The sequence below is a fragment of the Mustela nigripes genome, chromosome 1 (assembly GCF_022355385.1).
Source record: "Mustela nigripes isolate SB6536 chromosome 1, MUSNIG.SB6536, whole genome shotgun sequence".
In the NCBI taxonomy this organism is placed as follows: Eukaryota; Metazoa; Chordata; class Mammalia; order Carnivora; family Mustelidae; genus Mustela; species Mustela nigripes.
The window spans coordinates 170,996,146-171,018,404 of record NC_081557.1 but is presented as its reverse complement, the minus strand read 5'-3'; the positions used below and the strand labels follow the sequence as shown (position 1 = coordinate 171,018,404).

General features: G+C 35.4%; 1 protein-coding gene across 1 annotated transcript in view; it reads left to right on the top strand.

Moving 5' to 3' along the window:
* The window catches only part of COL25A1 (collagen type XXV alpha 1 chain), a 467,761-nt gene that overhangs the window by 309,278 nt on the left and 136,224 nt on the right, over positions 1–22,259 (top strand). The window contains exons 6-7 of the mRNA XM_059377104.1: positions 60–86; positions 233–259. Coding sequence (XP_059233087.1) covers positions 60–86; positions 233–259 — 54 coding nt within the window. The remainder of the gene's footprint in view (positions 1–59; positions 87–232; positions 260–22,259) is intronic.

The window sequence follows — 22,259 nt, the reverse complement described above, 5'->3', positions numbered from 1 at the left end:
ATTTTTTAAAAATTTATTAAAAAGTGTTTTCTTTCTTTCTTTCTTTCTTTCTTTTTTAGGGCCCTCCAGGTCCAAAAGGTGATAAGGTAAGAAAACGTGTAGCAGAAACAAATTAAGTTAGTGGAAATCCATTGGTATGGTCTATGCTATGTTGTATTTTGGTCTTTTTAATGCGCATCACATATAGCCTTTACACTAAAACTGTTTATCATCTCATCTTCCTATTCTACAGGGAGAACAAGGTGATCAGGGACCTCGGGTAAGTTGTATTCTTCCAATCCTGGGTAGAAAATTAATTTTCAGCTCCAAACTTATTGAATTAAAGTAGCTTTGGCTTTTATAACTGTGTTTGTGTCATGGTTTAGAAATAGCTGGCAAAAAAAATGCCATACCACTTGTAAGTGAAATAGCCTTAATAATAATTAATGGATAAATCCTGTAGCATGCTTTAACTTGATACCTGTAAATAGGACACTGTACAATAATTAGCCCTCTGATGAAGGGCCAGAATCACTACTAAAAAAAGTCAGTAACAGCCACCATTCCCTTGGCTATTGGGTCCTTCAGATTTGCATGCATTGTTTTGCAATAATGAGGCCATTTGGATTCCTGTCAAATTTGACCTTTTTCTGCAGTTAAATTTTATGTGCTATTGCATAAGTATGTTATATTATAGATGAAAATATTAATGCATTTTATATTTTACTTCTTCATCATAAATTTGAATAATACTTATTTGAATTTCTTAATTTTATAGATTTTTAAGCAGATAAAAGGTGTAATATAACTTAGCATTCCAGGGAAGAGGGGCATTCTTTTATTCTTCTCAAATGTGGCTCTTTTAACCATTATAAACACAATGGTGAATGCTTTGTTGTTACCTTGGTAGTGCCAAGTCCTCTGCTTCACATCTGTGCCTTATTACCCAAATGTTCAGACATACTGTTCCAATGATGTAGTGGCTCCGTTCAGACATACCTCTCAATTTTCTCATGTCACTATGCACAAGAGCGAGTATTTGGTTGAAGAGTCATTTTTTACAGTGGAAAAGCACATTTAAAACTTTCAGGTTGAAAACAGAAACTGTAGGGGTTTTGTAAAATGCGCTGTATGTTGTTAATTACTGAATTCATTTATATTGCAGTAGAGATTTTATTGCAAAAGATGTAGTTGATGCAAACTTGAAAAATTTGGAGTCTTATCTCTTTGTGTTTATTAAACTACATAAAATGTATGCCATGATTTGTTTTCCTTTCCACTCTTCAGCCATTTCTTTCTATAAAAATAATGACCATGCCTCCAAGCATTTCGTTTCTCGTGCTGTCATTCTAGCTGATGACTAGCTTCAAGCTAAAAGCTCATGCTAGTGGTTGAGGAGATTAAACATCATGATATCTGTCGTGGATGTGAATGGAATAAAATTCTCATAACCTTAAATGATTAGAGGATAGCCACTTGCTTTGTATGTGGTGATTATTTCACATAGCGTGTCTCCATGTATTGAGTATCATTTCTTTCCGCACGAAATCTCAAAATCACTCAACTTATCCTTTCCAGGTAAGAGGGAAACTGTTTCCATTCTGAGAAATCTTCTTTTGGCAAAGGAAGTAAAGGGGTGGTTCGCAGCTTAGCTGTCATCAGCATGCACACAGTCCTCATTTTCAAAAAGGTGTGTTGGCTTTCATCGTTCCAAAAAGTGATGATGGATGATAAAGCCAGGCCAAATTTTCAGGATGAAACCTGAAACCCTGTGAAATTCACCTGGTTTCATGTTGCATTACAAACTAAGACTTGGACCAGTTTCCTTGCAAGTTTGGCCAAAGTTCATGAACTACTTTGACGAACCCAGACTGCCTTTCATACAGATTTCAGCCAGTTTTCACACGGACTGAGGCCAAGTTTCACACAGTTCAGGGCCCATTTAGCATTTCAGGTGGAAAGTGGCAAAAATTGATCGCATTTTCCCCAGAATTTTGCTTTTTGTTTGAAGGCATTTGGATTGATTTTATCATGCAAGGTGAATCTTCATGGATTAAAAATCTAAAATGTCCTGGGAGGTATATGTGAAATAGAATAAGAACCTACCAAACTGCACCTTTTATCAGATTCCTAATTTAGAAACAAGGCAGGTCACAGATAATGGTCTCCAAAAAATAAAACTTACTTTCTAGTAAGAAAATATTAGGTACTGATTAGGAAATGTATCATATCAACATAGTAAAGTGAATTGTTTATAATTTCCAGAGAATCAAAAGTAAGTCAGAACAGAAAAGGTCTTAATTTTAATGAGAATTCACTTTACTCACATCCTCCGTAGGCACACTATTCCAGCTAACATTCATGGAGACTCTCTTTTCTAAAATGTCAATCTTTGTATTTGAATGCCCTGCCCATTTTTATCCTATCATAGTTTTTGAATTCAACTTTTTACCATTTGTTTCAAGTAATTTATTTCTTCCGTCATTAACAATATGACCCTTCATCATTTCAGTTCTTTGTTAGTTATCAGCTGTTATAGGATTTCTACTGTTTCCTTCAATATGGGTTCCCCCTCCCCCCCTTTTTTTTCTTTTTGGCTTCCCAACTGTCAAACAGGAATATATTAAGTCATATTATGCAATTCAAAACAGGAAAGTGTTGAAGATAATAAAGACATTAAGAAGGTAAAACTATTTGGAAATACTTGTACATATATTTAGTAATATAATTGAATTTCTTTTATCTTCAAGATACCATGCTTAATATTATAGAAACTATAAATGGATCCTCTTTCTCTCTCTTCTACTACCACCAAATTCAACCTACTATCATCTCATCTTCTTGACTACAGTGGCAGCCTTCCAAATAATCTTGCTTCTACTCTTGACCCTGTATAATCCACTTTTTACACAGCAGCCAGAGAGATCATTTTGTATTATAAATCAGATCATTTTACTCCCTGTTTTAAACCTTAAGATGAAATCCAAACCCTTCATGAACCTTCAAGATCTGGCCTTTGCTTAAGTCTTTAACCTTATCTCACACTACTCTTCTCTTCCCCCCGCCCCCCGACCATGCTCCAGCCACAAACTCCTCTATGTGTACTTCAAACACATCACACTCACTCCCCGCTGGATGACTTTCTATTTGCTGTCTTCTGGTGATTGAGATTTCTTCTCAAATACTTCCTTGGTGAGACTTCTCCAACTACCCAATCTAAATCTGAGATTCTCCTATTTTGTTTATTTATTTACTTGCTTGTTATCTGTAAAACATGCTGTACCATTTACATAAACTCTATGAGAACAAGGGCTTGGTCTATCTTGTTTATACCATCAGCTAGAACAATAAGGACTCAATAAATATTTTTTGAATGTTAAAATAAAATATTCTTACATCACTACTACCCTCAAGTTGCTGATAATATCATGGGTACTCAAGTGAGAAAACTATTTGGTTGTGTTAAATGCCTTAAATCACAATACCAAGAGATGCTAGAAAAGTAAAAATTCTTCCATTTTAAAGAATCATTGGACACAGTAGAAGTGGTGACACTTGAGCTATGATTTGATAAATGGGTAATCTTTAGAAGAGAAGATGAAGAGGGAAGACGTTACACATTCCAGAAAGAAGAAATAATATAAATAGTACTATACAATTGGGAAATGACAGGATTCATTTAAAGACAATAACATTTTTTATTTGCCAAGGATATAAGTGAAATATAGAAAAATTACATTATGTAGGCTGATTTTTTTTTTTTTTTACTGACGGTATATTATGAAGTATTTTGAATGTTTCAGTGTGATAGGCAGAAAGGAGACATTGAAGATTTTTTTAGTACATTATTTGATGTATATTACCACTGGACTCTTTGGTATTATTACCAAATGTTCTTTGTGAAAATCTTCCTGATGATGGTATCTCACATAGAGTGGAATTGGAAGAGACTTGAAAGAAGACCAGAAACTGTCAGTCACCCAGGATAAGTTTGTAAGAACCTGGGCTGTAAGGGTAATGACCAGTCTTCAGGGAGAAGTGAGCAGAGAGGATGGGCTGGCTCAGTTTGAAACACTGAAACACCCCTTCCTTGGAGGAAAGAGGTCACATTCAGCAGAATACTCTGTCAGAATGAGAAGCTCCGCAGTGGGGAGGGGCTATGTTGGTGAGCCAAAGGAGGAATTCCAAGAGTCACCAAAATATGAGAGAGAGCTCATGTTTTTTATGCAGACTGCGATATTAGTTTATTCTTATATAATGAGAAGTTTGGAGAAGGTAGTTGGTGGTGTGATTAACATAATTCAATGATGTAACTATGGAAGCCTCTGTGAATCTCTTGGCATTTTCTTCATGGTTGGAGAAGGCTGTTTCAAGTCCAGCCATCACATATGTATCAGCAGGAAGAATAAAGGGGGAGAAGTCTTTTTCAAGAAAACAAAAATTTTCCTGTGAATTTCATAGTAGACTTCAGCTCACATCTCATTAGCCAGGCAGTGTCACGTAGTTACTTTGTAGCTGGAAGTGAGCCAAAGAGATTGGTGTTGAAAAGGAAAGTTGGGTCATCTTGTAATCAAACCAAGGCCAGTTCACTCATTGATAAGTAACAGATAGAGACCACACCAAGTGAAGTTGTCACATAAAGGAAACATTATTTGCAGCAAGTAGGAGATCACAAGGCATAATTTCCAAAGCTATGACTCACTGAGAAGGGGTAAGTGGGTTCCTTTTATTTATGGTTAGGATAAATATTCAGAAAAGAGAGATTTGCCATCGCATTTAAAGGCGGGCATGAGGTTGCATAGGCATACTGAGAAAACATGCTTATACATGCATTGTACATTATGTTAATCAAATTTGTGCTCCTCCTTGGGCAAAGCCTTTAACATTATACTGAGGCAAATCTAACCATTGGACAAGGGGAAAGGGCTATGGGAATTGTCTAAGAGCTAGTATAATTTGGGTGGGATCTTGGGCTCATTATCTCTCCAAGGCCTTGCTTGAATGCAGGATCATACCTGTTTATATGCTGGAATCATATCAGTTGACCTTGAGTCTAGGTTTCTGTGGAGACTGCTGTTGGATTTATTAGTGGGGTCTGAAAAGACACAATAGCTGACTTGGGGGAAATGGTTCTCTGAAAGACAAACTTTGAACTTTCTGCTGGTTTCAACTTCATTAGTTCTATGGGACATGTTTTCAATATCACCAAGAGGAATTGCCACAAGTGCCAAACAAAAATTCAAAGAAGAAAAACCAGGGTTGACATTAGTATTGGAAAATTAATAAGAGTCTTTAAGCAGAGGGTAGGAGATTAATTCAATCCATATGGGATTTATATCCAAAGCTGTGATCATTGGTAATTTGTGGCCAGGGTCAAGTTAAAAAACAAACAAAAAACTGCAGTCAGGGAATGAAATAGGACGATACTAAATTCAGCATGAATCATTAAATTGGATGTAGGGACTAATGTTGAGAAAGTGGATAAGGATAGGGCTGAAGTTTCTGGCTAGATAAAATTGGTCAGAAGACAGAAGTATAAATATGTTAGTATTTAGTCGTGTTGAATTTGGGATCTGGATGAATTATTTCACTGGAATAATGTAGCAAACAATTGGAAGCACAAGACTGGGAATCTGAGGTGGTATCATAACCGTTCCATAGCTGGAGTGTCCCCAGTGAGAATAGAAACTGTGGAAGTGGAAAAATTGTGCATGAAAGGGTGACATGAGAACCACTTAGAAATATCCACATTTAGGGAGTGGGTTAAAGAAAGAGAGTCAGAAAAGAGAGCGAGCATTCATTCAAAGTCAAAACCAGGACACTACAAAATCTGAACATTAATGGAGGAGCTACGTTAAAAAATAAAAGAGAAAAGAAAAAAAATGAATGAAATCCTCTTAATAAAAAGAAAACCATAGGGATGAATTCTATAAAAAGCCTATGATTTTGATGTTTTGGAGTCACGAGATATTTAGGGAGTACATTTTGTTAAGCAGTAGAAGCCAGATCGCAAGAAGTTAAAAGGTAAATGGGACGAACATTGACTATCTTTGAATATTGTTGGTGGCATATGATTTAGTGCAGGAGAAAGTGGGCTAACTTTTTTGGCATGAGCTTTCTGTCAGTGTTCATTGAACCAATTTTGAGCTTACAATTTTAGGTTTAATATAGAAACCGTAGATATTGTTTGGTTTTATTCTACAAGACAGTGTTTGTTAGATTTCCACAGCTGAATGCATCCTGATCTTTCCTCCTTGTTTCCTGGGGAGATGTTGTTACAGATTTGCCATTAATCTTCAGTGCATTTGTGCAAATGTCCATACTTCTGCAGTTAGGCCATTGGGCTGTATGGTAAGGATGGTGCTTTTTCTGTGATGTCAGTCACCAAGACTTCATTCTGTTTCATCCTAAGTTTGTGACACAGAGATCTAAGGCTATGACTGTACCCTGCAATCAAGCAGAGGTTGGAGACCTGCTGTCAGAGTTGTAGGGGCATTCCTAGGCTAAACAAACATTAGACCAAGAAGTTACACCTCACATGTCATAGTTATAATTATTAGTCTTACAAGTAATTAGGCAAGTTGCACACAGCATCTCCAAGGCTTACTACAGTTCAGCAAGATAGGATATGAGGGAAGAAAAGTAGGAAAAGTGCATGCAGTGGGGTGAGATGATTATATACACATGGGCTGGGGTCAGACTGGATGGGACCGAATTCTAACTCTCCCACTATCTGCCCCTCTGGTTATGACAGGGATTAAATTAAAAAGTGTATGAGAAAACTTATAACAAATCCTTGACTGATCAAAGCTGATCATTCTCGCCATATTGCACGTGAAGAATCTGGAGTGAACTCACTTGCCCAAGTTTACATAATTTGTAAGTGGTAGGAAAATGAATTCACACCCAGCTCTCTCAACCCCTTGTTTGTACCTTTCCCAGTGGGTCAGGCTGCTCCCCTACCAACAAGTTAGTTACTGAAGTCATCAACCTCAATATGAAACAATAGGGATGACAAAAAATACCTATGGCTCAAATAATAACACCAATAATAATGATAAGCAATTTTATTGATCTCTTAAGATGCACTAACCATTCTATGAAGATGTATCTTATTTCAACAGCCCTATGAATAGTTGCTTTCATTGTTTCCATTGAACAGATGAAGAAACCAAGATTTAGAAGGTTTAAATATTTTGTCCACAATAACAGAGCCAGTTAGTGGCAGAGTCAGGTTTTGAGGCTGGGTACTTCCAGATCACATTTTCCATATATTTTCTCATTTATCCTTAAAATTAATGCAGTGATTTAGTTAACAGAATAATAAATAATATGGCCGGTTTTTAAAGATCTATTTATTTATTTTAGAGAGAGAGTGGAAAGTGGGGGGAGGGGCAAAAGGAGAGGGAGAAAGAGTATGTCAAGCCGACACCCTGATGAGTGCAGAGCCCAAGTGGGGACTTGATCTCATGGTTCATGAGATTATGACCTGAGCTAAAACCAATAGTCTAGTGCGTTACCAACTGAGCCACCCAAACGCCCCATAATATGATTTTTTTTTTTTTCCTGGTGAGACTTGAGCTCAAGCAGATTAAATGATTTCTACATGTTCACATACACACATCTACCAAAGGACAATGCTGGGAGTCAGACCCAGATTTCAAATTCTGTTCTCTTTCCACGATCGTAAGCTGCCTTCAGGTGGCTGCTAGTACCTTTTCAACTTTTAAGTTCCATGCCTCTGTGAATGAAAGTGAAAAGTCTGAGGAACACAGTTGCAAATAGGAGCATCTTTTTTATTTGTAGTCATGGTCACCTCAGTCTTTACAATTCATTCACTGTTGACCCTCCAGAAAACAAATGGGCGAATGCATCACAGTCATACCCAGGAACCTCGTGTAACGTAATTGGGCAGGGGAATGCTAATCCCCATTCAAGGGACATCAGAATACCCAGTTCCCTCGTTATAATACAATTTTTCTTCTCAACTTGTCAGAACCAATTTGAAAATTATAGTATAATATTAAAATCCTGCTATATTAACTAGTAGTGACTTTTTTTCTTTAGGATAGATAACCAGATGAATAAAGTCTGTTTTCTGCTGCTTATAATGCTGTATTTACATGTTCTCCAAGATACTTTGATTCCACTTTTTTTTTTTTTTTAAGATTTCCCTTATTTATTTGACAGACAGAGATCACAAGCAGGCAGAGAGGCAGGCAGAGAGAGAGGAGAAAGCAGGCTCCCCTTGGAGCAGAGAGCCCGACGCGGGGCTCGATCCCAGGACCCTGGGACCATGACCTGAGGCAAAGGCAGAGGCTTTAACCCACTGAGCCACCCAGGTGCCCCTTGATTCCACTTTTATTCTGAGCCTCTCTTTGCAAAAGATTGTTTTATATTTCTTCATCAGTCACAGAACCTGAATGTCAAGTGTAAAAGAATCAAGACCTTCAAGACTTTTCCCGTTGTTTTCTGCACCCATTATTACTACTATCATTGGTCTTATAAGAGGACTTCTTGTTTGCCCAGTTCTTAAGAGCCTCTGCCCTCGTCATGAACCACAGCCCTGGGAATCACAATGGTACTCAAGGCTTTGATGTTAGTGGCTCATATTTCTTTTCCCTATCTTTGTGACTTAAAAACATATTTTTAAAAATAAGCAAAACTGTTCTAATGCTTAGTACTGTCTGTTTAAATTAGGGTAGTATGTTGCTCTGAAATTGTGGTAAGTTTACTAATCAAACTTGAGTAATAAAATGAACAAATATCATGAATTTATCTTTTGACTATATATTAATCTTCTAATCAGTTGGCTACCATCACCTTGCCAAATAACACAAAGGCCTGGTAAGTGAAAGATTTAGTGGTTATTGGTCTTAACATCATCAGCCAACAGCTGGTTTTAAATGAGTGCTGGGCTCTCACTATTTCAGTAAGCCACCCAGGAGCTCTGCTTAACTCTTTTCATAAAATTCTTTCTCTTCCCCATGTATTCAAGTAAATTTTCACAACAGCTGGGACTACGCAAAACTGATAGCATCTTAAAAACATCTTCAGCAAGAAAGATTAAGTTCCAGAAAAGGAAAGCATTTAGAAGTTTATTTTATTATCTTAACCTTTGTTGACTCGAATGATTAAACAGATTCTTTGGCTCTGCTAAAACATTTAGGCCTGGATATTAATTTGATGTCCTTATTGACTTAACCCTTGCCTTTCTCTTCAGCCCTAATGAATACACTACTTATTTGGTACTGAATGTATTGCCTGTGAAAAGGGAAGGGATATAATACAATGGTAAGAAGTAAATTGTGAAAAAATTATTTTAATGCTTTCCAGATTCAGCAGAAGTTGGCATGGAAACAGCAAGCTCGTTATGATTTGCAAACGTTCTTGTTGTATTTTTTATAATCAGAGTTCTCTTTTGAGTGTTCTCTGTCGTACTTCAGACCACTAAGAACTGATATTGAATTAAACCTAGGAACATTTGTATATGTGTCCCGATGTGGTTCAATTTAAAATAAATAAGTTATTTTTGCATACAATTGTTAATATGTAGACAATATTTCCCTTGGAATTCAGTGTTGTGAATTATATCTCAGTTGTTGGTTGTATGGGTGAGTGAGCCCATCAAATAAGAAAAAGAAAACACTTTATAAGTCTTGTACTTTTTTTTCTAATGTAAAAAAATTATGTAAGTAAGCCTGTAAATATAGTAATCCAGTTGGGTAAACTTTTATACAAAACATTTAGAAGTAAAAATGAACAATTTGCAAACCCTTGTATTAAAACGACAACAAAATAGTGGAAAGCTTGAGATTTGAGCCTTTACCTAAAGATTCTATTAATGACCATGGATGTTTTAAAATTAAATAAAAATCCATCCTAAACATATCCTCTGACAAGGAATTCTGAAGAATGATTCTAACCAGCTTAAATAGCCATGGGGTTTTCTTTCAATGTTTTTAATGTAGTGACCTTTGCAATAAAATAATTATTCATTCCATTTTATGAAGTAAAGGAAAGATTTCATTTGTCCCCAGTCTTATACTCATTGGTTAAATAAACTACAGTAGTCTCCTTTTTACTTTTGTACATGATTTATTTTGTACATGATTTATTGAAAGGATATACCTTTCAATCTTCTCATGCTAATGTACACCACTACACATTTTTCTTAAAAATGAATGGAATGAAAATTTTCAGATGAGAAAGGATACAAGTATATATATTTAATACTATTCCATTTATATTTTTGTCTGAATTTTTATAAGTGCCTATAGGTATTTTCTAAATAATTTAAATAATTCCTTGATACATTCATGATCTTCTATCAAATACAAAACTATACATATTTTATTCTTTTTTATTGTGCATGTAAGCAAGTTAATTTTCTCTTGAAATCGTATGTAAGAATCTTATGTTTATGAATCCATAGAAGTATGGAGCTATGGTTTGCATTAATGCAGCAAATGAAGCATATAATAAAATGTGGAAGGAAAGATAGATTTGGGGTTGGTGACTTTCAATATATAATAAGGAAGAGAAAGTAAGCCTTTAGGTAAATATGTTAAAATTTGTATTTGAATGGACAGAAAATTGATCATACTGTAGTTGGTAATATCTATGAATAATGAGCAAAATTTCAAGTAGGAAATATAGAAAATTAAAAGCAATTTACACCAATAAAATCCAGCGCAATTCCCACCCTTCTTTTTCCAACACTTCCAAATGCAGCAACAAAAATGTTAGTGAAGCGGATTCACCAAGTAGAAATCAAGAAAGTATGAAACAGCAGGTTTTTGATGGTGCATCAGGATTTGCAGAAGGGACTAGAATATCGGACTATATTTTTGATTCTTCCCTTCAGAATGGGTGGAATAATGGCTTATGCATTGACAGACTGTGTTTAGGGAGAACAGTTCCTGTAGGTCTGAATGAGATGGGTCTCTGGAAAGTCATTTAGTGCGAGACAGCAGCACCCTTTCATAAGCATACCTGCACTAATGTGTCCAGCAGCTCCTGGTAGCAGACATAGCCTGTAAATCACAAGTGGCAAACAGGACAGGCTTTGTCGAAAAATCATGTCAGTTGCAAGAATCTACTTCAAATGCATTTCTATAGTGACAGAGGCAGGAAGCTTTGATTTCCCTCTCTTAGAAATCAGTTAAATTTTGTTTGAAAAATATTGATATTCAAAGGAGTCTTTACTGATCACTAGTTTTTTTTAATATTTTGCACAAATAAACTTGAATGATTCAACACACACACAAATAATAAAAACGGTAGTCATAAGAATAAAAATAACAGCAAGAGTAATAATGCAAAATTATTGTTTCTATAGTTCCTTATACCAAGTAAACTGGGCAGTCTAATCGTGCTTTATTAACGTGTGAGTATGGCATGAATCTGTTAATAAAGGAACCTTAGTGGTGGAAAAGCAGGTATTAAAACCCTCTAATGTAGTGTTCAAAACATCAAAAGACTAGTAACGTTTTTTCCAAGACAGGAACTTTAGTTAGTGACAGGCCTGAAGGAATTCATTGGAATTGAGAACGAAGATAGGAAAATGATGATGGGGGGAGCAAGAGGAGAGAAATTGCTGTGTCAGAGTCAGTGTTGTTTTGGTTCGAAGCCCGTGTGATGTGATGTGAAGTAGAAAAACTAAATATAAGCTTAGGAGGTGCCGGGAGCAACAGATGGTAAGTCCTGCCACATTCCCATGTCTTCATATCAGCCTGAACAATCTGAGTTTCTTGGCAAGTGAGGAAAAAAAAAAGACTGAATGAGATATCACCAATCTTTTTTTTTATTATTAAGATTAAGATTATTAAGATTAAGATTTTGTTGTTGTTTTAATTTCTTTATTCCTTGGGCTTTTCATCAAGCTTATTTTCAGAAGCTGAGTTAATCTATTAAAATTATGGCCCAACCTCGCCTTCTCACCCAAGTCTTGAGTCCACTGCGACTTAGAGGAGATGATCACCTTGTGAGATTTTCAGGATGGCTGAAGGGAAATTCTACTGGTAAGGTAGGAAGTACGGAATGAGGGGTGTGACTCAGGGAGACCTCCCCAAATGCAGAGCACACCAGAGAATCTTCTAAAACATGCCTGGTTCTAAGCTATGTAGACTGTGTTACTTGGTCTTTTTCAAGGCTTACAAGGTACTTCTCATATTAAGAATTATCAGACACTTGCCTTTTACACAGCTAGTCGATTAAAATACTACACTGAGGGGCGCCTGGGTTAAAGCCTCTGCCTTCGGCTCAGGTCATGATCCCAGGGTCGTGGGATCGAGCCCCGCATCAGGCTCACTGCTCAGCAGGGAGCCTGCTTCCTCCTCTCTCTGCCTGCCTCTCTGCCTACTTGTGATCTCTGTCTGTCAAATAAATAAATAAAATCTTAAAAAAAAAAACTACACTGAATATCACTCTGTACGTAGGTGTTTGTACATATATCGATTTTCATTAAGGAATTATTCCATCTATAGAGATAATTTATATACATATATAGATTGTGTGAATATTTACTTAAAATTGCAGTTGCTTATATTATCTTTATGAAACAGTTCCACATGAGTACAGATTATTATTTATATATACAAGATCTAGATACCTTTAAATGTGAACCTACTTTTGTTTATTCTCTAATTCCTATTAGGAAAAGATAGGCAGGGGCCAACAGACACATGAAAAAGTGCTCAATATCACTAATCCTCAGGCAAATGTAAATCAAAACCACAATGACATAATTACCCCACACCCAGTCAGAATGGCTAGTTTCAAAAAGACAAGAAAATGTTTTCAAAAAGACAAGAAAAAGACAAGGACATGGACGAAAGGGAACCCTCGGGCACTGTTGGTGGGAGTGCAACCACTGTGGAAAACAGTATGTGGTTCCTCCAAAATTAAAAATAAGAATACCAGATGATTCAGTAATTCTACTACTGGGTATCTACCCAAAGAAAATGAAAACACTAAGCCAAAAAGATATATGCAACCCTGTGTTTATTCCATCATTATTTACAGTAGTCAAGATACGGAAGCAATCTAAGTATCCATCAATAGAAGAATGGATAAAGAATATATATATATATATATATATATATATATATATACACACACACACACATGCAAACACACACACACACACACATATATAAATACACAATGTACCTGTACATACACAATGTATTACTCAGCCATAAAATAGAATGAAATCTTGCCATTTGTGACAACATGGATAGACCTAGAGGGTCTTATGCTAAGTGAAGTAAGTTAGAAAAAAATACCATATGATTGCGCTTATATGTGAAATCTAAAAAACAAAACAAAGGAACAACCCAACAACGAAAACAAGCCGACTCTTAAATACAGAGATTAAACTGGTGGTTGCTAGAAGGGAGGGTTTGGGTGGTGGGAGGGATGGTCAAAATAGATAAAAAGGATTAAGAGGTACAGACTTCCAATTATAAAACAAATAAGTCACAGAAATGCAAAGTATAGCATGGAGAATATAGTCAAAAGTATTGCAGAGGGATGCCTGGGTGGCTCAGTGGGTTAAGCCGCTGCCTTCGGCTCAGGTCATGATCCCAGCGTCCTGGGATCGAGTCCCACATCGGGCTCCTTGCTCGGCAGGGAGCCTGCTTCTCCCTCTGCCTGCCATTCTGTCTGCCTGTGCTCGCTTTCTCCCTCTCTCTCTCTGATAAATAAATAAAATCTTTAAAAAAAAAAAAAAGTATTGCAGAAAGAAAGATGAAGAGAGAACAAAGAAAAGGAAAGGAAAGAAGGAAGGAAGGTGGGAACGTAGGAGGGAGGGAGGAAGGGAAGGAGCCAACATTCCAAGCCACCTGTGAAGTTTTATTGGATTAAATCGATCTATCTTCCTTAACTCTTTGTTTAAAATTGCCTTTTTATTCAGTGTGGCATTGCAGAATTGTTTAAAGAGAATAAAAACTAACTTTTAATAATTCAATGCTTAATTTTTCTTCCTGCATGTCTTAGCCTGTAAGGAAAACTGTTGTCAGTGGTCCTTTACAAAGACAGACAGAAACCATCAGGATGACAGTTCCTGACTAGCACATCAAAAACTGGCTTTGACATTGTAGTAGAGTCTACTGATTCAGCTTAAGCTTTTTTTGCTTAGTACTCATTAGTTAATTATTTGACAAATACTTACCTTGACTTGAATATCAGGAAACGTTTGAGACCTTGCTCACTACCCATTAGCATTTTCTTAGCTATCTCTCTTAACTTTATATTTCTTAGTGGTTGAGGAAGTCATAAGGTTCTAGAATGTCAGCACCAGAATTTCCTTTTAGGGATATAACTTTTTGATATGAAAGGGATGCATATAGTATTCTTTGAATTGAATGTATGTTATAGCAGCACCTTATAATTTTTCAGTCCTGATTCTTCATTACTCTCAATATATTTTTTGTGCCACTGAACTGTTCTTTGAGAAAGTAAATATTGGAAAGATTGTAAATCATTAATATAGTTTGATCAGGTGTTTTGGAAATCAGAAACTATTTTGCCTTTTTAGCATAGCAGTTTTCCATCATTTGGTAATAAACTGCTAGCTACAACTTAACCTTTTTTATTGATTTTTAAACATTTCTTTGGTATTGTGTCTTTATTGTTTAAAGATTTTATAATCTATATAATAACCAGTATAATTTTGATGACGAAAACACTGGTAAGAAATATTCTACCCTTTAATTGTATGTTATTCTTTGACTGCCAAGTAGATAGCTATTCTGTTTAAATTGAAAACTTCACCTCTACACTCACCACTTTCATTTTGTGCTATAGGTAAACACATTATTTTGACTTTGAAAAAATGAAGTTTCTTTCTTTTTTTTTTTACATAAAAATATAGTCCTTTATATTTATTTTTGTATTGTGTTATGTTAGTCACCATGTAATACATCATTAGTTTGTGATGCAGTGTTCCAAGATTCATTGTTTCTGTACAACACCCAGCACTCCATGCAAAGTAAAGTTTCTAAAGAAACTTCAGTGTTGGGAAATTCTAGAATATAACCTTATAAAGCCATTTTTTGATAAAGCCATTTTTGTTGCTTTTTGGGGGGGCTTAATACAAAATTACTTTTCAGTCTTTCAAACTTTTGTTTGGTAGTCATTCACAATTACTCAATAATGTTATAAAAGGAAATTAATTCTGAGGAGTTACAGGAAGAGGGGAATGTCTGGAGATCTATTAGACGTTTCAAATTTGCTCTGAAAATTAATGTAGAGATTTACAACTTCAGCCTTCATTTTACACTTTGAGGCAGAAAAGTCAAACAAAATCGAAATCGAGAAGGCTTCCTGTGTCCCCGGCACAATGTTGACCGTGAATGCTGTAACTCTATACCGGTCTGTAGTATTATTTCTACTTTGGAGCCCTGTCTTTCTAATAAAATGTGTCGGAGAAAAATGCAAAGTTCGTGTCGTGGTATCTACCCCCAATTTTATGTAGTAACTCTTATAATAACTTAAGATTTTTTAGAATGTGTCAAATGAAATGGCATGTGCCAACAGGGTTGTAGTTTGAGAAACTGTCACAATTTATATGGGATTTCTTTTTAAGGTAGAAGAGTAGTAACACCCTTGGCTGTAGCAGGGGAAAGGAATTCAGTGTTTTTGTTTTTCCTTATTTTTGAAGTTTATAAACTATTTTGTGCAAACTTCCCTCTATGTTTTGAATTAATAATTCTCATGAGGCAAATGAGAAGCTACAGGCTGGTAGTTTGTGCACCAGATCCTGAGATGAGATAAATTTTATTTGTCTTTCCCAAATTCTTTGTTAACATTTAAGTTTTGGGAAATTTCATATAACTATTTTTAATTAAAAAGCATAGCTGAGGGACTTCTGGGTGGCTCAGTCAGGTAAGCATCTGCCTTCAGCTCAGGTCATGATCCCAGGGTCCTGGGATCAAGTCCCTCATCAGGATTCTTGTTCAGCAGGGAGCCTGCTTCTCCCTCTGCCTGCTGCTCACCCTGGTTGTGCTCTCTCTCTCCCTCTCTGTGACAAATGAATAAATAAAATCTTTAAAAAGAAAAGCATAGTGGACATACATTGTTGTATTAGTTTCAGGTGTACAACATAATGATTTGATGTTTATATACATAATGAAATGTCCACCATGGTAAGTGCAGTTACCATCTGTCATATAGAAAATTATTACAATATAACTTTTAATTCCTCTTGGAAAATTGGAGCCAGTGAGTATACATTCCTTTATAATTTCCTTTGGCTGAGGCTGAATTGGGTCTATCTGCCTTAGATGGAGCATGTATTCTTCATTATACACAGTGACACCTAGCCTACTTACTTTATTTATTTACATGTGTCTATTGTCTCTGTTGGCCCTGGAGCTTGCAATACCTGAATTAGAGATTCAGGTTATTTTGCCTCTGATACTATGACAACAAAGTCCATCAAAATATGCAGACACACAGGTAACAAAACAATTAATGACATTTATTTTCTAGGAAGTAGGCCACATTATTCCCTTTTATTTAATTAGTATACCATTTGTTTTTAAATTACATAGAATTCCTCTTACATTGGTGATTGTTGATCTACGGTTCTGTAGAATTTTTTATTTAGTATACCAGTCTGTTCAAAGGTGATAATTAGTACTAGTTCATCTTGCCATTTGCAACAACATGGAGAGACCTAGAGGGTATTATGCTAATGAAGTAAGACAAAGAAACACCAATGACATATGATTTCACATGCATGTGGAATCTAAAAGAAAAAAAATGAATAAACAAACAGTAAGCTGAAACTGACCTGTAACTATGGAGAATAAACGGGTTGTTGTCAGAGCCCCAGAGCCCTTCTCCACAAAATGGGCGAAGTGGAGTAGGGGATACAAACATCGAGTTATGGAATGAATCAGTCATGGGAGTAAAAGTTAGAGCATAACAAATACAGTCAATGGTACTGTAAAGGATTGTACAGCGACAGGTGCTCACTGCAGTTGTGAGCATAACATAATGTAGAAAGTTTCTGCATCACTGTCGTATACCTGAAACTAATGGAACAGGGTGTGTCATCCATACTCCTATGAAAAATCTTAATATTAGCTCAAACTTGGTAGTTTTTTAAATCAAGATGTCGATAGAATTTATGCTATCTTTAAGAAGTTTGTTGAAATATGAATTGTAGAATAACAAGTTTTCAAAGTTACCCCCATTGCATGTAGAATTGAACAGCAATTTAATATGCAACTTAATGGTAAAAAGATAAATTTTAGTCCTTTAGTTTTATATGTTTAAAATTAGAAACAACACAGGCTTACACTTCAGAGTCACTCCTTTAAGGAAAAGTCTGGCCCCGAATTTCGGAATTTCCTTTTGGTATTTCTTAAAAGTATAGATGTTCGTTTATTACTGAAGATCATACCGGTTAGACACCTGTGTAGGTTGTAGCTGAAAATTATAGATATTTAAAATCATAATATAAACTTAGTTTCATATGTTTTTTTTTAATTGGACCCAAATAATTTCCTTTATGATACTAGGCAGTCTACTTCCAGAAACATTCCTATTTTAAGGCACTGTGTATATTTTCTGGGGTTTTGGTGTTGTGGTTGCAGAGTTGGGTTAATGGAAACATTTCCCCTTATAACATTTCTAACAAAATGGTCTTGATGGTGCACCAATAAAAAACAAGTTCATGAATTGTTTGGAATTGCCCTTTATAGCTCTACTGAAAAATCTTAAGAAAAAGAATTAATTTGTGCTAATATTATTTTATCTCTTTTTCTCTGTGTCCCCCTTGATAATAAATTAAATTGAAACCTGATTTTTCTGAGTGTAACAAATGCATGTTTTGAGGGTGTGGTCCAAAAGATTTTTTTAATATGGCATTAAGAGGGTCCTATAAGGTAGATTCTATTTCTTTTTATAGAAAAAGTTTGTATGCATTTGAAACGTTTCTTTCTTGCAGTGTTTTTAACTGTTGAATAATACAGGAACTAAAAACTCGCTTTTGTGAGAATAATAAATCTTTTGGCAATGCCAGAAAGGGTTTCTAGATAAATCTTGATTGTTCAACTTTGAAAAGGTGCTGAGGAGGCAGATGATATGGGTAACAGATTTCGCTTGCCGTTACATCAAATTATATCTTGTAACTACAAAATAAATCCATTTCCTAGCCAGCCAATTGCCTAAGAACTCCTACAGGGTATGCTTAGCTCATGGCTTTGAGTTTTATTCAAACACCTCCAGTGGCAAGGAGCTCACTCACTCTCTTCCAAAGCAGATTAATAATTATAGACAATTCTGAATATTAGAAGGTATGCTAATAATTATAGGCAGTTCTAAATATTACAAAGTAATTAATAAATCATTTATACAACAAGTATTTATTGTGACTTTTTTTTTTCTACTTCCTCTACCTCTAGTTTTAGTCCTGCCTTTTGAACTAATTCTTCTTACACATGACAACCCTCCAGTGATTTTATAGAATCAGTGAATGAAGATGAAGGTTAAAATGAGCCCCAGAGCCCTTCTCATCCAAACCTTCACGCACTACATTCTGCCTTGGAGTGGTGGAGGTGATGACGCCCCACAGGCAGTTCTGAACCTATTTAAAGTAGCTCTTAGATCCCACCTCATCTTCCCCTGCTCCAGCCCAGCTTCTTTCTTCATTCCTCACTTGACAATTGTGTGCTTTCTTATGGCGTATGTTCCTGACTATGTCCTCCTTAAAGGGTAATGTCCAGAAACTAAACACATTAATGCAGCTTGATTAAGTGGGAGGTAGCCTACCTGCCTCTGTTTACATTAGTATAGCCTGGAATTAGATCAGTTTTAAACAACATTGGCAGTTATATTATATATTGATGCATATGTTTACTATCAACTTAAATTCCAAAGTCTTACTTTTCTTACTGTCACTAACCCGTAGCTCCTCAGTTGTGTTTTTATATAACTTCTTTATTGGATCCAAACACTAATCCTTTTTTTTTTTTAGAGAGAGAAATCACAAGTAGGCAAAGAGGCAGGCAGAGAGAGGGGAGAAAGCAGGTTCCCTGCGGAGCAGAGAGCCCGACGCGGGGCTCGATCCCAGGATCCTGGGATCATGACCTGAGCTGAAGGCAGAGGCTTTAACCCACTGAGCCACCCAGGTGCCCCCAAACACTAATCCTTTTATTCCCATAGTATAAGTACACTCTATTCTGTTGAAATTCTCTCCAGGGTTTGATTCTGCCATCTAACAAATATTGCATCTCTTCTCTGTCACATTTTCTGGGCATCTGAGGCACAGATATAAAAACAGGTATATATACATGGAGAGAAATGATTCTCAGACCCAAAGTTTGAGAAGATTAATCTAATTCATTGATACAAAACTTAAATGTTGAATGGATCAGGACTGAGAACAGGAACTATGTGACCAATTAAGTAATATTATAAGTGAATTGTTCAATTGGTTATAAATCCACTATTTTTAGTAGGTTTAAGAAGATTTCTCAATTTAGTATCTAAGAAGAATATAAGAAATCTGGACATACCTCCTGCTGTCATCTGGTTTTATATATATATATATATATTTATATATTTATATATCTACGTATTATTTTACTTATTTTAAGAAGGAAATAAAATATTTTAAAACAGCACCTATTTTTTTTGCAAAATTTCACCAACAAACCCTTTAATAATTTATTCTAGTCTTGACTTCAGTGTATAAGATTTTACCAATCTGTCTATATTTTGCAAGATTTATCTTTCTTGTTTTTTCTTCTATTACTTCTACTTTTCACATTACTGAAAAATTATCCATATTGATATTAATAATTATTGAAATTATTAATAATTTCTGTAGCCAATGGCCAATGCTCAGTATTGAGCATTTAGATTCCCAAAGTTTTCACTTACAGTTTCTTCACTTTTTTGGTATTTTATACTACCAATATGTATACTGATTTTTAATCAAAATATCTGTATACTTTTCTGTTTGAGAGAGAGTTAGCAGCTAAGTAAGAACTGGTTGCTTCTGCTTTCTTCTATCAACTATTAATGTTTCACTTTCAATTGACTAAAAATATCTATTTTTTAAATTGTTCTTTTTCTGATTCTAACTAAAAATGTCTTTGTGCCCTTAGTTTTTTTTCCCCCCAAAGTTAATGGGATCATAGTACCCCTGACACAAATTTGTATGCTCCATGCCACTTTTGTATATTAATCCTGAGTTTGACTTTTCCTTCCTTTTTTCTTTCTTTCCTTATATTTAATTATGTTCACCATAACAAAGGAAAACGTACAAAGAATAGGAGAGTGGAAGGGAAATTAAGAGCACAATAATTCACAAATTGGATGATGATGCCTTGGAAAAGCTGATTGTGGTAGTTCCTTTGAAAATACATTTTTTTCCTTAGTCACATTTTTTTGTGCCTTTTTCCCAATATTTAATAATTTCCCCATTTCATAAGTCAAGAAATACAGAAAACTGTGCTAATGTTATGAAGCTTTATCCCAGTCCTGGAAAATGATAAATTATTCTTCCTCACTTTTATGTTCCATAGTTACTGATATCCCTTATCACATGAGGAGAAAGGTTGACAGTGCCTTATGTATAAATAAGTAATTTAAATTCAATAATGATACGATAGACACACACATCTTGTAATTTTTTAACCACATATGGGAATCATAAAAGTTATAGCTGATGAAGTGGCAGAACTGGCTACTTATCTGAGTAAACCAGATGCCACCTGGTTCTTAAAACGTAAACTTTACTCTTTGTGGTGCTGAAATTGGAGACACATTGAAGAGAAAAATTAGACCTATGAAATATGTTTGTGTTTTGGAGGGTGGGCTATTGCTTTCAGATCATCTAAGACATCAGAGAAATATTCATCACTTCATGTGCTCAAACACAGAACATGGTTTTTCCCGGTTGCTTTTTTTTTCTTTTTTTATTACTGACAAATAAGGCATACATTCCATTAAATGATTATTAAAAGACCATGTTACACTTTGAATTAATTCTTGTAATCATAGGAAGAAAAAAAAATCTTCTGTTATATATGGCAAATGGCTTTGATAGCTGACATATTAAGTACATTTAAATAGAGAATTGACCTTATCAGAAATTACAGCTACAGCTTGTTATGAGCCTTCATTTTCAATAACTTTGCAAGACAACCTAATGCCTACTCTTAACATTCTTGGCTCACATCTTATTATCTAGATATTGGAAACTGGGAGATAAAGAAGATTGAGGTAAAAATGTTTGCGTACGGTCAGTGTTGATGTTTCAACTAAATTGTATGTGCAAGTAAATACCACTTTTAACAATTAAATATAATAAGCATTATAGTATGTTACAACTTAAGATGAAAAGTATACTGCATTTCATTAAATAACATTATCATCAACCGCAGCCAGGAAATTAAAACCAAAAGCTAGAAGTTCATATTATGATTTCCAATATCCATATCATTATAAAGTTTAGATCTAATTTCACAGAAGTCAGGAAATTCTATTCTGAGATTCCCAAAGAACCCATAACTCTCACATAGATTACAACAGCCTCTTTCATTAGGACCTCAAATCATGGGACTCCTCCCACATGGGTCCATCACTATGGGATGCAGTACTTCCTTTTCAAAAAGGCATTACACCTTGTTCTGTTTTTCCTCCTAGAGGTCTTGTGTAACAATCACATTTTGAAAGTTTTATGATTTAAGAACCAGTGCTCTGAATTACAACATGTGATTGAGGCAAAGAGAATTTGTAACCCTTTCTTCAAACGCTGATACAACAAAATAAAGTTCCATCAGTCAACTAACTGTTATTATTTCCTTTCTGAAGCAAAGCCTTTCTACACTAGTCTTGTTTCTAATGCAGCATTCTAAAGGGCTAGATCAGAGACCTTTAACTGGTGGTCTGTGGGCCACATCCTTCCTTCAAATGTATTTCTGTTTGGACTGTGAAATTTTTTCAAGTAAATTTGAATTGGTTACAAACATTTAATATCTGAAGCATTCATTTAAAACAGAATACTTGCATTTCTGGCTTTAAGGATAAGGATAAGGATGAGGTTTAAGGATGTTTAGATGGAGAAACCCTAAGGTTGCTTTCCTCTGAGGAAAAATCAATTGAGTGCTCACTGTTTCCTTTTAGCCCTGGACTGTCTCCTATTCAGCCGAGTCTGCCCACTTAATCCTGTTCTTTTATCTATGTCGTTGGCCTGGTCCTTACAGTCAGTTGAGTTTACTCCATATGAGCAAGTGACATCAAAAAGAAGATAACTA